The 17,694-nt window shown below is 42.1% G+C and overlaps 1 protein-coding gene across 1 annotated transcript; it reads right to left on the reverse strand.

The window, feature by feature from the left end:
- Positions 1 to 621: 621 nt before the first annotated feature.
- Positions 622 to 16,837, reverse strand: cfap54 (cilia and flagella associated 54; the record flags this gene model as incomplete). Its single annotated transcript, XM_083910422.1, has 54 exons — positions 622 to 750; positions 830 to 976; positions 1,267 to 1,424; positions 1,533 to 1,689; positions 1,831 to 1,963; positions 2,044 to 2,198; positions 2,284 to 2,408; positions 2,495 to 2,639; positions 2,735 to 2,782; positions 2,952 to 3,059; positions 3,146 to 3,232; positions 3,315 to 3,500; positions 3,610 to 3,676; positions 3,770 to 3,940; positions 4,023 to 4,110; positions 4,314 to 4,469; positions 4,629 to 4,784; positions 4,882 to 4,996; positions 5,096 to 5,231; positions 5,323 to 5,525; positions 5,626 to 5,823; positions 5,914 to 6,068; positions 6,150 to 6,310; positions 7,118 to 7,309; positions 7,410 to 7,498; positions 7,783 to 7,849; positions 7,943 to 8,069; positions 8,149 to 8,238; positions 8,373 to 8,496; positions 8,617 to 8,733; positions 8,897 to 9,019; positions 9,107 to 9,262; positions 9,375 to 9,522; positions 9,630 to 9,748; positions 9,875 to 10,063; positions 10,150 to 10,242; positions 10,326 to 10,523; positions 10,639 to 10,772; positions 10,853 to 11,093; positions 11,198 to 11,326; positions 11,598 to 11,693; positions 11,810 to 11,929; positions 12,032 to 12,117; positions 12,349 to 12,463; positions 12,549 to 12,661; positions 12,915 to 13,107; positions 13,330 to 13,419; positions 13,690 to 13,803; positions 14,081 to 14,224; positions 14,382 to 14,440; positions 15,086 to 15,251; positions 15,357 to 15,506; positions 15,763 to 15,868; positions 16,683 to 16,837. The coding sequence occupies 54 exons, from the start codon at positions 16,835 to 16,837 to the stop codon at positions 622 to 624; spliced, it is 7,227 nt and encodes a 2,408-aa protein (XP_083766548.1).
- Between the last annotated feature and the right edge of the window lie 857 nt (positions 16,838 to 17,694).

Genomic DNA, 17,694 nt, shown 5'->3' on the forward strand with positions numbered 1-17,694 from the left:
ACCATGGCCTTCAAAATAAGAGCCCCTGGCTTCCGGTCCAAACTCATTGACAACAGCTTACACCATCGAAATTATTAACCCATTAACTTATGTTAGATTGATCTTTAATTTAGGTAAAAGGTTATTTAGGTAAGCTCTGCTGCCTTTGGAACATGTACAGTATTCAAAATGATCCCAAAGAATAGTCAGTAACATTATATTATGCACAAACTTTCTCTTGACACAATAGACAGTATATAGCTAATTGTGTTGCAATGGATTGTCATCTTTAAAAAGTAGGTCCATGTAGAAAGAGTGTGACAGTGTCACAGGCTGCACAGTAAAGTAAAACAGGATGATGTTGGACAAATAACAATATTCATTGTGGGAATAATTACAAATAACTGCAGTTAAAATAAGTAGAAATCTGGTCACAGTAAAAGAAGTCAACTAAACAGAACTCTACTCAAAACATGACACAAACTCAACTAATAAATGATACAAAGGGGGGACGTGTGATATTTATGTCACTGATATATTGTGCTTCTGTGTGATGGCACCAAGTGGCAACATACACTGTATTCTCAATTACCTTCATCTTGTCCCTTCAGAAAAGGCAAGAATTGATAGAAAATGCATTTTTTATTTCCTGATTCGCAGAGTGGTTTGCTCCAGGATTCTGAAGTATGGAAGATGGATGTTTCTTGGTCCGGGGGGAAGAAAGGACACTTCTCCCTCAATGAAAACCACACGCTCACCAAAAAAACACAGCTGAAAAAAATAAATACAAAATTAAACCTTTGCATACATTTGAAATACGGCCAGGTCACACATGTCTGTGTTCGTGTACCTGCTTTCTCAGAAGTTTCTGTGTCAGCTGCAGAAGTGGTTTGCTTTGTTCTCTTCTCAGGTCGCTAAGAAGCAAAGTGGCCTTCAAAAGAGTCACATTGGACCGGGATGGTACACAAGTCTGTTCTGACAGAACACTCACTGCTTCCTACACACACACACACACACACACACACACACACACACACACACACACACACACACACACACACAACACAAGTCAAATCAATGAGTCGAACTCAGCCACAGCTGTTTGTGAGCCTGTTGTTTTCAGAGGAGGATATGTGGAACAAAGGAGGAGCAGATAAAGAGTCAGCCGTGATCGTAAAGTGGTTTAAATGCTATTCTTTGGCAGAATTGATGTTATTGCTGTGTTTGAATAAACCTAAAGAATACAGGACACATATATGTATGGGATAAATAAGTATATAAATGTACCTGTAGCATTGCCATGCTTTTGTCAGTGTTGCCTCTCTGCGCTTCCAGTTCTGCAGCTTCAACCATGAATATGGCTCCAATATTAAAGTCTTGCCATAGTTCACATTCCTTAAGTCCTTCCTGCAACACCCGAGCTGCCTCATCATTAATGTTCTTACCTGAAAAAGAAAACACACACACGCACCTTATGCAACACGGTGGAAAAAGAAAGTAAATGTATTCCATATTTAATCACATGTCAGGGAAAAATCCTCATATAATCGTACCTGAAAAAGGTGGCGTTGTGCCACGGTGTGCAGTCAAACTGTGGACCAGAGCCAGACGACAGCGCAGCCACAGAAAAACTCCAAGTCTCTCACTCGCCTCCAATGCTCTCACACAGTCTTCATGTGGAGCCAGTGACGCAGTGTAGTCGTTCATGGCCTAAAGACAGGAGTGAAATGTGGCACACGTGCTCAATACAAACATGTAGAAATTGTGATGTTATTACATTGGTTTTGTCGTAAACTGTTAAATTGCTAGTGCTTGTGTTGGTAGTAAAATGGTATATAATATAAAACATACTCGCTGCTCTTCTGTCTTGGTCTTGTCATGCAGGAGCTCAGGAGTCACAGATCTCTGAGCGTCGGCTGTGGATCCTCTCATGATCACAGCAGACGTCTGCAGCAGCTTCATGGATGAAACTGCCGTCTCACAACTGAAGGACGACATTAAAATGGACATATATAGATAATTAAACATACACACACACAGTTCAGGTGTATAATTCAAGCGTACCTTAGAGTAACATGTCCTTGCTGCAGGTAGAGGTTGGTCTTTTGAAGACCAGACAATATTGTCAGTTCCAGGTTCTCCATTTTGCTGCAGCGCAGAGATGTGAGCTGCTCTGTTATGGAGTGCATCAAGGCGGAAACCGCTTCTAACAACAGAAACTACACCAGAGGAGATTATAAATATATACGTTACGTGCCAAGACTCAAACAATTTCATCCATATCCATATCAAGAGTGATTTCACCTTCATGCGTTGTGGAGTGAGCTGTGTCTTTGTCCCAAGACTCATCACTTTTGTCTCCTCAGTGTCCGGTCTGTCCACATCATGGTGCTCTGAGTTCAGGCTGAGAACATCTCCTTCAAGAGAATCTGCAAGATTAATGATCACAGTTTAGAATAAATTACTGTGAGTGAATGTGAACGTTTGATGGTGTTCAAAGATGGTGCTTACAGACCTGTTACAGCAGGGCCACGCTGCACGCTGTTACTCAGTGCAAGGACGAGTTGAATTCGAGCCAGGTTATATCTGAGGCATAAGGTGGGTCCACACAACATCTGCACCGCTGGAGCAAATTCACAGTTCACAAGTTCTTCCACTGCCTAACATCAACAACAAGCATCACATTCAGACTCAGAGTCCACTCAGAAAACACCGTGGTCATCAAGTTCACAATAGAACAAAATAGAAGCTGCACCTCAGCATTGTCCAACAGAGACTTGTGACTGTGGAACATCTTCACAGGCTGCACAACAACAACAATGACATGGATGAACAAGAACATGTTTTTAAATATGACAGAAAGTATGAGATGTATATACCAATGTCTTCTTTTAGCATTAGATAGCTTTATAAAAACATAGAGCTATTTACAAACCTGAGAACACACAGCTGTGTGCTCATACTTGTCTTACTTGATTGTCTTGGTGTCCGTTGGACAGAGGGACAACGATTCCTTTAGTGAGTTGTCCCGCCTCCATCACAGCTTCAGAGAACAGACACAGCTCAGTGAGGGCCCGTATCTGAAGAAAACAGCAGCCAAGTTTAAAAACTCTGCCAGGAAGAGAATAATACTCTTGTGCTTAGAGAAGATGATGGAAATGCTCACCTTGAGTATTTTGCCTTCAGTATATCGTTGCACATCTCTACAAATTGCCCCCACAACATGCAAATAAAGAGCTAGTATGGGCAACAGCTGAAATCAGAATGACATGACAGTGAAGTATTTGGAGGCTGACAGGTGAACATGACAGATGAACACAGATGAGCGTATTCACCTTGACAAAATAACCTGTGGTGAAAAGCCAGTGGCAGATGAAGTTCAGGCTGCTCACAGTGGTACCAAGATGAACCCGCTGAGGTTCAGAGAAAAGGTCGACTCCAGGGAGCAGCTCATCTCCAACGCTACGGGACGCATAGAGAAGGTCATCTTCAGGCTGAGCCAACGAGCAGCAGAGCACACACTGCAGTATGAGAGAATGTGTTATAGAAGAAGTGCAGGAACTCGACATACATAGGGGATTTAACTGAGCATTGGCTTGCTGGTGCAGACGAAGGGAAAGAACGTATCACCTTAAAGAGGAAGGCAGACAGGAGACAGTACTTGGTTCGTTGGCTGATGTTGGAAGTAAAGACATGTCTGTAAATCAGAAGCCAGCGAGTGTTAAAGGAACACGTTAATAAAAACAAGCACACAAAATAATATTGAGTCAGTCATAAACCTTAGACCTACTGTGCAATCTTAGCAGTGAGCCCAGCAGCCTGGAGACATCCCCAGATACCAGCCTGTTTCAGAGTTTGTTTCAGGGAGCCACTTCCACACGACGCCCCGTCCCATTTGTCTACAGCTCCTGAGGTGTGTAACGCACAGTCTACAGCTTTACTCCAGCACGAGTGAGCTGCTCTGGAGACAAAAAAAACACAATTCAAATGTGTTAACAGGAAGGAAAAACTCAACATACTCATTGATTCAGTGCATTTCTAACCGTATGTTTCCATTGTAGAAATGAAGGTTTCCCAATTCATGCAGTGCCTGAACTCTGAGGGATCCATGACTGTTGGCCTGGAGATTCTCTGGAAGGAAGGAAAGACAAACAGCCTGAGCCACATGTCATGTTATTATATCATCTGCTCATTTAGAATGCTGCTACTCATGATTATCACAATCATGTACTAGGATTGTTTCTCCACACATTTTTTGAATGAGCACCTGTATTCAGAGCTCACTTCTGTGCTCCATATATTAAATAAACATCGACATCTAGTGTATTCCTTACTAATGGAGGCAGAGAAGGCAGCAGTGATGGTTGGTATGTGGTCAATACTGATAGGAAGGCTGAAGAGAGCATCTGGAGAACAGAAGTCCTTCTCTGTCAGGTCATAGATGTTTGGAGTGGGAATGACACTGGAGTCCTCCATGTTTGCTGCAAAGCCTGAACAGAAAAGAAACACAGTGTGAGTGTTGTATGAGTGTGTGTGTGTGTGTGTGTGTGTGTGTGTGTGTGTGTGTGTGTGTGTGTGTGTGTGTGTGTGTGTGTGTGTGTGTGTGTGTGTGTGTGTGTGTGTTTCTACTCAATCACAAGTGAACTTACAGGGCTGTGTGTGAGCCAGAAGCAGCGACAGCAGTGAGCGACTACGCTGGAAAACCTGAATGCAGTGTGGTCTTCTCTCCAGAGCTTGATGGTAACACCTCAGTGTGTCTTCTACGTCCAGAGGAACACACACGAGCGACATGGAGAGCTGTATTTCTGCAACTTAGACACAGAACATGGAATATCTGGTGTATTACATGCAAAATGATGAACTACAGAGTCAAACATGGCGACTGAAGCTACTCAGTCAAACCTTTAAGGTCAACTGCGTCTTGAGGAGTGGAGTCTGTCAGTTTGTGAATGTGTGGTTGCTGAGTGTTGTGAGAAGCACACAGCAGCTGATGGCCTGCATACGTCCTGTCAGTCACCTGGAACATAATATCATAAAGAAAAGCACATGACAACAACACTGAAACATATAAAACTGATGATTAAAATAGCTGATAATGTGTGAGAGGATGTACGACCTCTTTGCCAGTGACTTTCTGTGTCTTTACATGGTGTGGCTGTGGAACTGCAGGTCCTCCAAAACAACTGATCCTTTCCAGGAGTCTCTTCTGAGCATGGATTAGAAGAGGAGTTATGATCAAGGCATAACGTTCCCTGAAAGTAAACACACACAGAACTTGTTACCTTTCTTTGTCTAGTTTCTAAGCTTCAATTTCACATCTGTGTGTGTGTCTGTCTCACTCACCGTGTGTAGGAATTGAAAAGTAAGGCAAAGTGGGCCAGGCGTTCCCATTTGCCACCATGATGATGGAGCTGCTCCAGAGTGTGCAACACCAAGATACGAACCCAGCGCAGGTCCACCTGAGTGCTGTCATCCAATGGCGCAGAGAAGTGGAGACTGGACTCCAGCTCCTCCTCGGTTAATTCACTGTCATACAAAGTCCACAGCTACAAGAGTCCAAGAGAAACATATCAAAGTCTCACACAGCCCCCAAAACCCTGGCTGCTTATCTGCAGGTTTTAATATGTAGATGTTTTGTTCGTGTACCCCGAGTTTGTTGAGCATGTCCATGATTAGGTCCGCAGCCACAGACAGTAGGCGAGTAAAGGTTGTCTGTAGACTTTCTGCTGTCAGGGGGAAGTCAGGATCGAAGTGAAGGGCTGTGTGAATTCTGCAGCTTTGTTCCCACACTGTGTGACACACACTCTGCAGAGTGGTCCAGTGGCCGCCACGATGAGCCAGCACCTGGAAAACAGTCACATCACACAAAGTCAACAAGGCCTGGGTTCATTCTGTGTGCTCACATTTACACAGTGTACCGAGAAGAAGAGTTACCATGGCCCTGTGGAAATGTGAAGCAGCTTTGTTGAGTGAGTCCAGCATCAGAGAAACAGTGTGACTCTTCTCATCAACCTGCTGTTCCCTGCTTTTAGAGGGCTCCTCTCCCTCCTCACAACTCTCCTCTGTGAAGGACTTATCAACTCTAACTGCTGGAGGAAAAAGGAGGGAAAAGTGAACTCAGAGCTTTACATGTTTCCCCTTTCTAATATCTCAGTGTGCCATCTCCTCACCATCTTCGTGTGCAGCCACATGGTTCCTCAGAGCAGACTGAGAGGAGTCTCTCTCCAAGACCACCTCATGTTTAGAAGACTGCTGCTGCTGATCCACATTCTGCCGTAGCAGGACACCAGAGTAGGCCAGAGAGAAACAAAAGGGATCGATCTGGCTGTACCTGAGCAAAGCACATACAAGACACACTATAACAGACATAGACACATGATATATACAGCATTATGGAGGAACTTCATGTCATCCCTCCTTCCAATGTCATCTCATTCTTACTGTAAGACCTCTGAGGCTAAGACACCAATGTCACTAACTAAACTCACTAGATCAAGGATTAAATACATATTATAACTAGATTATTTAAAGCAGTGGTCTCAAACTTGCTGCCATCAAAATATATGCATGTGGCCCCTGCCGCCAATTAATATCAACTTATAATCAGTTTAGAGCTGAAACGATTAATCGTTTACTAAATTAATTGTCAACTATTTTGATAATCGATAATCGGTTTGAAGCTTTTTTCATGATTAATGATGGTTTTAGCTTCTTAAATGTGAGTATTTTCTTTGTTTCTTTGCTCCATAAAACAAAGAAATCATTCAAACTGAATCATTTTGGTTTATGGACAAAAACAAAGACATTTGGGAACATCGACATTTCCGAGCGATTCCTCAATTAATCGAGAAAATAATCATTAGTTGCAGCTCTAAATGAGTTATTTCTGTATGTTTTTTAATTACTATGTTAATTTTTAAATCATAAATACGTTTATATTGTCAACTTTTGTTCATTCCATATCAAAACAATCGCTTTTAATGTGAAATTATGAAATATATCATCATAAAAGTTGGCCTTTTTTTGACTTCACCGGCCCCTTACTGACCGAAGTAGACTCTCAGTGGCCCCCATGTCATTGGAGTTTGATTTAAAGTATTTCACTGACAACTCCATGCAGCTGTTATCTTGTCAGAACCTGTGATGCTGCCGTGCGTCTCCTCCGTGCAGCTGATAAATCATAGCTACATGTGCCTGAGCCATGCTGAAGTTCAGATGTGACTTCCACACTCTCTCCTCGCAGCACACGTCCCTCAGCTGACGCTGCTTCTTATAGCGTTGACCCACAGACGACATCATGGCATACAGCTTCTTCTCCGTCCGCGTCTCCCTGAGCAAACGGAGAGTTAGAGCCAGTTAACATGTGGTCACATGAGCCCACAAATACAGATGAAATCACATAGAAACACACACACACAAACACACATTACCTGTTCATTATCACACTCAGGAGCTTGCTGTATGGGATTTTACGCTTGATCTTTTTTCTTGTGTCATCAACAGATGCTGTGTTCTTCTTCTGTTTTAAAAAAAGCATGTGAATGTTATATTAAAACTAAAATAATCACTGAAAAATGACTACAGACAAGTAGTACAACTTTTGTTTAGGTAGTACACATGAAGCTCAGTCCACAGGGAATGTGTACATGTGTAAATTTGGTCTGATTCATAAAACATTACTCATAATAAATAATACAGCAATGCCAGAGGAGAATGGGAGAGCTGCGACCACAGCTGAATGAAACATGAACCTATGTTTTGAGGAAACTGCACTGTATGTGCTTGTGTACATCAGTATTTTACCTGAGGTGGTTCATTTTCACTGTGACCCTCAGTACATCTTAACGACTGCACCATCAAGCCATCGCGCCTGTGAAATGCACAATTCACATCCTGCTGAGTCTACATGTGTGCAGTTAAAGTGGGAGACAGCAGTGCCCACAGGATTATGGTGAAATTATACCTGGAAAGAAATTCTAAAATGCTTTGCCCCCACTTCAGGACAAGGTCTGGGAGGCCTTCTTCCATGGTTCTCTTCAGAAGCAGCGCTGCATACTCCGTGAAATATGCCTTTCTCTGGAGTTTCATGACTATAAATATAAAGACAGATGTTAATTAACGTCAACAGTGAATCACTAAAAGAAGTAAGTGTTATTATGTGATATGTACCATTGTCATAGACATCCTGTAGTGTGCTACTGGAGATCAGATCATAGAGCACGGTCGGATCCTCACAGCCGCTCAGTGGACGAGGAATCCCTACAAAAATAAAGACACTCGTGTTCAACATGGATCAGTGTTTAACTGCAGCATCGCCTATGCCTGAGATAATTCATCACTGTTCACAAAACAAGCTGGGGAGATTAAATATACCACGCAGTTAGCAAGTTAACAATGAGCCTTTCCTGTGCTGGGAGCTGCTGCTTCAGCTGTGATTCTTTTCTTGTTCTTGGCCTGCAGCGCCTTCAACTGAAGACTAATCTTCATTCCACACTTGGCAGCAGCATGATCTGCCGTCTTAATAACACACAAACACACAAATACTAAAGTTATACAGCAAAATATTCTGCACTTGGTTTTTAAATACAGGACTGCTTTGTCAAAATCCACATTGATATTTTTCCTCCTGTTTCTTACAGCTTCATGAGCAGTTCTGGTGATGTGTAGCTGGGCCTCATAGACGTCCTGGAGCAGCCTACGGCCACAATCCATCATTGCCAGAGCCAGCTGATACTGACCGAGCACTCGTGACGTCTGTTCACCAAGGAAGAAGAAAGCATTATGCTCTAACTCATGACAAAAAACAATGTCTTTAACATAGTCCTTTTCATCGAATTAACCCTTTAAAATGCTTATTTGGAAATGTACATGTTATAGACCTCTGTAATCTATATTTTGAGCACACACAAAAACAGACCTTTGTAATATAGTACGTGATGCAGGCGATCATGTGCATGAATGATTCTGAGATGTTTCCGGACCATTTTTGTTTGAGCAGACCTGAATTCTCCTCCAAAACCATCAAGCATTTTTTCAGCACCTGACGATCACAACAAAGGCATCGTTCACAGTTTGTAACGTGGACAGGAACAGAATATGAAGACGTGTAATAGCAGTTTGTGCTTACTTGTATCACAGGCTTGCAGGGAATTTGGTGGAAGATGAGAGGAACTAGAAGGCCATAACAGCTCACTACAGCCTGCACAGCAGCAGCGCCATCATTTAGAAACATCGACAAGTCCAACGCGACCAGCAGTCGCTCACACTCTGCCAGTCTGGCTTCCTGCACACATGCACAAAACATTACTCATTGACACTGTTTAAACCTCATATGAAATCCAAACTCAATATTGAACTCCAAACCGTGACCACATTGCAGCTATCAGAACACAGACCTGTTCCCATATGAACGGTCCATTTTCACTGAATGAGTCACAGTAGAGAGATCTCTGCTGAACGTTGATCTCTGTCTCAATGAAGATGGAAGTCAGGAGCAACTGACGCAAGCGAGGAGAGGAGTGTTGTAGGGTCTGCTCATTCAGCCTTTTACATGGTGAACGGGGACAGATAAGAAGGAGACAATACAGACGGCACAGAAACACAGGCTGGTTGATTTGAACTGTGAGGATGTATTTCCTTCATTACAATACCTGGTGGTGGCAAGTGTGTCCTGTGTACTGTGTGAGCCCGACTCAGGGCATGTACAGTGGCTCCACAGTTCCTTGCAGGCTCTCTTTGCTACGGAATACTGCTCTGTTTGAAAAGCAACCTGAGCAAGAGAAATTAAGCACTCATTATCCATTATAAGTGCGCGCACAGTTGGCAAGTAATATGAAATAGGCGGTAAATAGGTGCTGCAGACACAGTCGTAAAGGTTGTGATATTCACTGTGTACCTGAGCCAAGTGAGCCCACGTGGAAAGCAGAGGCACAGGCATGGATGCCAGCAGCGGGAGTGTTGTCCGGCCGATGGCGTTGCCCAGCAGCTTGCCCTGGTTGTTGTAAGCTGCAACAGCAAATACGTATTTGTGGTTGGGCACAAGCCCCTGCACTCTCAGCACACACTTCCCAGATACTGCTGGTACCTGGAAACACACACAGAGTCAGGGCTCATATCATAGACACACAAGATGACAATAATGGGCCCATCTGTGAAATTAATGAATTCTACCATATGTTCAGTTCCTGGCAGGCTGCAGTCTCCAAGTCGAACTTTCTGATTCAGGCCCTCGGCTGCACGGCCACACATTTGGTACCAGCACACCTGATAAGATCAACAACATATATGTAATGTCATTTGTGTTGAATGATTAACAAATGAACAACATTATTAAAACCCAATCTCACTTGTTTGTCCAGATTATAAGGCCCTGGGGCAAAGGTTAAGGAGTGGTCGGTGCGTGAGAGTAGGATGGGGGGAGGTGGAGGGTTTTCTACTTCCTCCTTCATTTCTTTCTCTTTATTCACAGCTGCGGTCCTTGAGATGGTGGAGTGATACAGTCTTTTCTCCTCTACTTCTGCTTTTTCTATCAGAGAAGAAGCCTCCTGGAGAGAGTGCACAGACACAGACAAACCTTTTCAATTTCAATCATTTAATAACGTCATCAACACTGACCTCAGTCACCAGTGAGTAATTAAACCATGCAGATGTTAAGCTGACCTCCAGCAGGCTCTTGGTTTTTCTGCTTTTGTTTGTTTCCATGCTGTTGAACACCAGCAGTGCTTTCTGGACAAGGAAGAGAGCTCTGGACACCTTGTTCTTCTTTATCAGATCCAACAGGTCAGACTCTGCAACTGCACACAACAATGGATGAATCAGGACAGTATTTATTTGTACCATTTTATAATGTTCTCAATGCAGCAGTGTGTCTGACCTGCATTTAGCTGCAGTAACTTGAGAGACGCCCTGTGGTGGATGATGTTTATCTCTAGATGAAGATCTAAAACCCACAGAAATGCACATGTGGACTGTTTGTCTCTGGAGTCTTTACCGGGTTCTGCTGTAGGTTCCATTTCCTCTTTCTCCTTTTTACTGATTCCGTCATCCTCACTTCCCTCTTCCGATGATGTCGTAGAAGACAGGGAAGGAGTCGATGGAGGATGGGGACAGCACTTCTGTCAGGAGGAGAAAGGTCATACTCTCAGTCACTATCAATTCCATCCACACTGCAGCAGCAGCAGCAGCAGCAGCAGCACATGAAGTAGAATCGATTGCCGACCTGCATGAAGGCAGAGTCTGTGATTGCTGAGGAATCTGTGGGCAGCAGAGTTGCAGCACCCTTTTCAAGAGCATGGAGACCTCTCCTCGTGACCTCATACACCTTCTGAAGCAATTCTGTGCTGGAACTCTGCAAGTACACACACACATACAGACTCTCTTTACATGTTCATACTTTAATTCATAGGTTTTTAAAACCTTTGATGCTGTACATACCTCAAGAAGAGAGAACGATCTGACAGTCTGTCCATCACAAACTGCCTCAGGAGCTGCTGCACATAACATTTGACAATAATCAATCTTTCACGAGCATCGTTTGATGTTTGTCTGACAGACTGTATTCCCTCACCTGGATGTTGTGTTTGATTACTGTGTTCAGCGACACATTCTAGCCAAATGACCAACGTGTGGATCATCTCTGTGACCACTGTGCAGTCCGTCGTAGCCAGGTCGTCGGCCAAGGCCACCTCACACAGTCTATACAAACACCACAGCCACTGCAAATACAAGTGAACAGGAAAAGTGAGCCAAGTGCATTAATGAAGTAAACATTTGTATTTCAGTCTAAATAATGCTTACCTATCTAAATACATACCTTGTCATATGTATCTACCTTCTCCAGATAGTGTGTAAACTCTGGATTTTTCATGTTATTCCTCTGTAACACCACCTTCACTTTACCCCAAAGAAATAACACGACATCCAAAACCAGGTCCTTGTCCGGCTGCACCTCCTACACAAACACACACATATATTTACAGTGTATACATACTGACAGTAAAAGTTATTTAGATTTAAACCTTGAGTCTTAACAGATTGAAACATGAAGACTCACAGGAGCAGAGCCACACACTGACTTGTGCAGGAAAGCTGCCAGACTGATGCATTCATCACTGAGTGACGATGCAGATTTGAGTCTGTCTGTGGGAAACATACATCAAACAGCACAGTAAGTGACAGAAGTGACATTTTGTGAACAGGTTACTAAGACCTGTGAGCTAATACTCAGCTGGCAGTGCATTCGGTTAAAAATCAAAGTTTTACAATACAGGTGATCAGTAACTCTAACAATTTAAAGACAGAATAACAGGAAAACTCAGCTTCTATTAGCCAATCATGTTATCTAAATAACACACATTTGACTTTTCCTACCGGCACTGGTGTTGTTGTCTTTAGGAAGACTCCTCTGTGAAGACGGCACACTGTTGAATCTGTCAAGTAAAGCGAGTTCAATCTCTGCCTTCCTGAATGTCAGACCTTCCACGCCCTGACACAGAAAAACAGCAAACAATAATCACAACCTGGAAACACAAGAATACAGAAGAGAGACCTGATGTTGCTCTGTTACTCACAGACAAAACCTGCAGCATCTCTTTGGTAAGTTCAGCGAAGGCGTCCGGCTGATTGTACTGAAACAGCAGCTTCGTAAACCTCACCGCAGACATGATTGACACTTGGTTTTCTCCTAATTCAACAGATAGTAACAGATTTTTAGGCTAATATACAAAACAAAACTGTCATGTTAGAAAAAACCCACTCACCTTGAATGGCTAAATCTATAAGAGTGGATGTTGGTGTCAGAGTGCTAAGACAAAGGTTTGGGACGTCATCAGGTCTTTGCTCACTTTTCGTTGTTACACCTTAACACAAACATTACATCACTGTGAGCATTTCACTCCTTAAATCCCTCCTTGTGATTCATTTTTCTTTTTACTCACCAGATAAGATAGTTATGCCAGCAGAGAGGAGTTCCAGGATGACTTCCTGAAGCTCTGGTTCATCTGGCATCCTGGTCTGCAGCGGTTGTCTCGCGCTGTCCCAAAGTGCTTCTAAGACGCCTAAGAACTGAGCTGCCCTGCAGTCAAACAGGGCCACCAGGGTGCGCTCTGTTGCAGTACGAGGCCATGGCACCTGGGTCAACACAAGTGTTCAGACATCACATTTCATTGGACAGATTGTAATACTTTTTCATTTGGAATATATGTTTTTAATAATTTAATAAGTGGAAGGGTTATTACAATTATTACTTATTATTATAAGAGCCACACTTAGGAAAACACTGGTGTACAGTAAAGTAAGTCTTATTAAAAGCATGTATTCATCAGGACTATACATCCTTACATTAGGTATGTCTTTGAGGGTGGTTTTAGTTTTGACTTTGACCAGAGCTTTGTGTCGTCTTCTGGCCTCACACACTGTCCGCTTGAAGATCATGGCACCAAGCTACGGAAAACAGGTTTGAATTATCTTTAGAATCAGACAAAGAGCCACAATACAAAGACAAGACAATCAATGAATCAATAATGAAGTGTTAAGTGGGGTTAGAGCGTCACAAGAAATCTGTCCGTGTTTGTATTCATACAGTAACACTGGTGGAGTTAGAAATGTGGCTCCATCACACTAATTTGAACTTCTTTCAGTCATAGATTGTCATGGTTTTGTATATGCATGTATGATGAGTGTGAGTGTGTGTTGATCAGAGGAGTCTCCTGCCTTGATGGAGGCTTCTTTATAAGCTCTCTGGGTCTCTCTGGTGGAAGGAATTTCACTCTGCTCCTCCAGCTTTGCGAGCTCATTGATTTTCCCGAGGGCTCTCCTGGCAAATTCCTGAAAGCATTTTTAAGAAAAATAACTACTTGGAAAATGGTTCAGATAGTTTTCTGTGTATCTTTTCCGGGTTTTTCAGATTCCCTATATGGTAGTAGTATTTTAACACATTAAAAGTAAAATATTAAACCTTTGTTTTGGAAGTAATACTAAGCAATATATGTATTTTAAACGACTCAAAACAGAGACCTGGTATCATTTGTTATATTAGCCTGTGAACAGTCACTTGACATTGTGAAGATTGTGTGTTTGGATGCAGATGACGTGTGTCTTTCACCTCTGCCTGCACTAAGGCCTGGTTGTCATAGTAACAGTGGCACACAGCACAGTAGAGTGTGACAATCCATGGCAAGTTGTTGGCAGTCATCAGAGGAATGGACAGTTCTAAACTGATGCTTGCCCACAGAAGGTACTCCAGGGCCTGAGGAGCATAAAGGACAGTTTCTGTCTTAGTCACAACACTTACAACCAACCAATGTGTAGAAGAGAGTGAATCATTGATCACACAATACTAATTGCCTTCCATTTATATCAGACATGACAAAACAACAACTATGATGCACTGCAGCTCTAATTACCTGTGCACTACAATTCTTAGTCATCAAATAACGACAGATGGTGTAGATGTGTAATGAACCTGAAAAGTTATCAGAAAGAAAAGATGAACACAATGAGGTCAATTCCACTATATGATATTAAACACAGCACAATTTATCATTTCTCACTTCACTTTAAGTAACAAATAAATGACCATTAGTTAAAGGCCCCATATGTAAGAATGTGGCCAAAAATGGTGACTACATTCAAATTCAAAATACCGAGGTCTTTTAGGTTTCGTTTTCTGACGTAACTGGCAACCCGTGGTTGCTCGGCAGCTGAGGCTCTACTGACTGCAATGATTGGTAGACGGCGGTAGGTGGCGCCACATGACGCCAAAACATGATTTCAAAACATAGACATGATTTGCAGTCTGCAAATATTTTGTCTGTACTGTTGTTTGTTGTTATATGAACATTATTCCTGAGTCTCTGTGACATATTAGGAGGATTTTATGGCCAGTTGCTATAGATTTATTACATAATGCACCTTTAATTCCCTTTTAAATATGGACTTAAAAGAGAAGTGCGAACATATCTCTGGGCATAGTAAGGTGCCATTAGATCTTTATTACTAATATTACTAACTTGATCAAACAACCTTCTCTTGAACACTTTCTGCCATTTCTCCTCATCTCAACTCTCTGTCAGACTAAAACAAAATACTGGACAAACTACAAATATACCATTATATATTTGCCAGCAGAGGTGTTCGTGTTGCTGCAAAGCCTGCATGGTGATCCTGAGGAAGTTCAGCACACACAGCAGTCGAGAGAAGCCGTCCTGACTGAGGATGCCGTGCCTCTCCTCCATCTTAAAGATACACAGTGCTGAGCCGTGCATGGCGCGAATCTACACACATGCAGAGGTCACGATCAGTGACCTTTCCACACAATTACATTGGTAACTTTGGTCGAACATAGCACACACACAGTTCACACACACAATAAGGTGTACCTTCATGGCAAACACATCTTGTTCTGTGTGAAAACCTTCAGGAAAGAAGCAGGACATGAAGTGGTCCACACTGGTGATGTCAGTGATGGCCACTGAGCTGTACTGCAGCAGGTGGAGGCTGTAGCCCTGCCAAAGAGCCACTTCATACACCTACACACAAACGCAGGAGTGACTATGAAGGAGAAAAAAAGACATTCGCTGCCACATCATATCATGAAATGTGAAAATAATCAAGGACAAGACATTGAAAATGTAGATAAGAAACCTGGGAAACAAAGTGTACAAGTCAAACAGGCAATAGAAGCCATGACATAAGAACCATGAACAGATTTTAATGTTAGGGCTAATGTAATGCGTTCAACTTCCTGTTTGGAAACTAAATGATGGCAGAGCGACTATAATTTACCTTTATTCCAAAGAGAAAGTCTGCAACCTGCAGCATTCGCTCCTGGTAGAACTTTGGAGGCAGTCGATGTTTGTACTTTCCCCATATGTCCACCAACATTTTAATCCTGCAAAAGGAAAATCAATCACATAACAAATGATTTCAAATGAAACCAGACTGGAAAGAGGACAATTAATGCAAAATAACAACAAAGAATTTCCAAGCACATAAAAAGCAGAGAGACAGTGAGCACTCTGATAATAATATAATAATATATCATGTAAATAATACAATAGAACTTAGAGTATAAAATCTCTATAACATGGTTAATCACCAGAGAAACTTCTCAAAATATATGAAAATCATTTAATTAATTGTTTAACCACATTTGGTAATGGTTAAAATTACTTTATTATGTCTGCTAACCTGCTAACTAGCACTAGCGCTACCTGCACATGTGGGACATTTCCTTTATTTATTTCTGTATATCCATACATGTATTGTCAGTGGTTGTGGATAAGCTCAAATAACACAAATATTATCTTAATTTAAGCATGTGTGGGCTTTAAATGTGTAATTTAACGACGATTAAACTGTAAAAAATGACCAATATCCTGTGTGTGTGAAGTCATTAGCACAAACTAGGCAGACTTTTGTTTTAACAGCAGGTTTAGCGGCATGGTTTAGGGTTATATAATATAATATATTGACTTAAGTTTACTCAAGTCAAATTACCGTAAAAATGACAAACGTTCGGTCAGAGTTCGGTCAGAGTTCGTCCTGAGGTCAACATGAGGTCAACATCGGAGAATCGGCCCTCAGTGACCCGGAAGTGGGAAACCCCGTACATAACATTAACTGTTTCCGCTTGTTTACGCTAATTTTGTCTTCGTACAAACTCCCGTCTAAACAAACGACGGATCATAATAACATTAGCTTACCCTTTAGCTAACGAGCCGCTGCCGTCGTGTGTGTTCGAAGAAACTCGTCTCATCAGCGTCATAAACGAGTTCACGTCTCGTTCGAACGCTGAAATCACCGGGTTCCTTTTATCAAGTTTCCCGTGGTTAGGGTTAGCATGCAGCACCGAGTCCATGTCTGTAGCCACGAAGCTCGCGTGTTTGTGCCACAACTACGATCTCCAACAACAACAACAACACAGGTGAGTTACAGGGCCACGACTGGTTACCATGGTAACTAAGGACGCACAGACAGGAAGAGCAGCAGCAGCTGTTACACAGTGACAGAGAGGAAGAACTGTAAAAATATAATATATGTATAATAAAAATGTAAAAAGTTGTTGTTTTTGATAATAATGTCTCATTATTGTCTGTGTGTCTGTTAACCAGATTAACTGTCCACCAGTGTCCTACATGGAGACATGAATGGAGACAGATGCTGTCCTCTACCCCCTTTGATCTGTTACTGATTACTATGGCAACCATTGAAGGTAATTACACACACTTAAAGGTTCTATATGTGGTTTAGCTTAGTAACCATTGGTAAACTGTAGATGATGCTCTATTATACACCTTAGTAACTTTAATGACTTGGTAACTTGTAACTACAGTAACTAATGTTACTACCATAGTAACATTCTATGGATGTTTGTGTGGCTGTAGTGAAACAATCTGCTCACCTTTTTATTTTATTTCCAGTAATGTTTGGAGCATAACATACTATTAATAAATACGGTGTCATCATCTCAAATACTTTCAGTGCCTGTCAATTGGCTGACGCCACGTTACAACACGTGTGCAAACATATAAACATATATGATCGTGATAAACACATTCCAGTATATTAATATCAAAGGTCAAATATCAAAATCCCCCATTTCAGCTGTTTATGTTACATTAAAGGAGAATATTTGAGTAGAATTAGGAGTATTATGACACACTGAAGCTGAGCTCATGGCAGAAGGATACATGTTGAGAGTGTCCCTCTAATGCT

The sequence above is a fragment of the Microchirus variegatus genome (assembly GCF_963457635.1).
Source record: "Microchirus variegatus genome assembly, chromosome: 2".
NCBI classification, from domain to species: Eukaryota; Metazoa; Chordata; class Actinopteri; order Pleuronectiformes; family Soleidae; genus Microchirus; species Microchirus variegatus.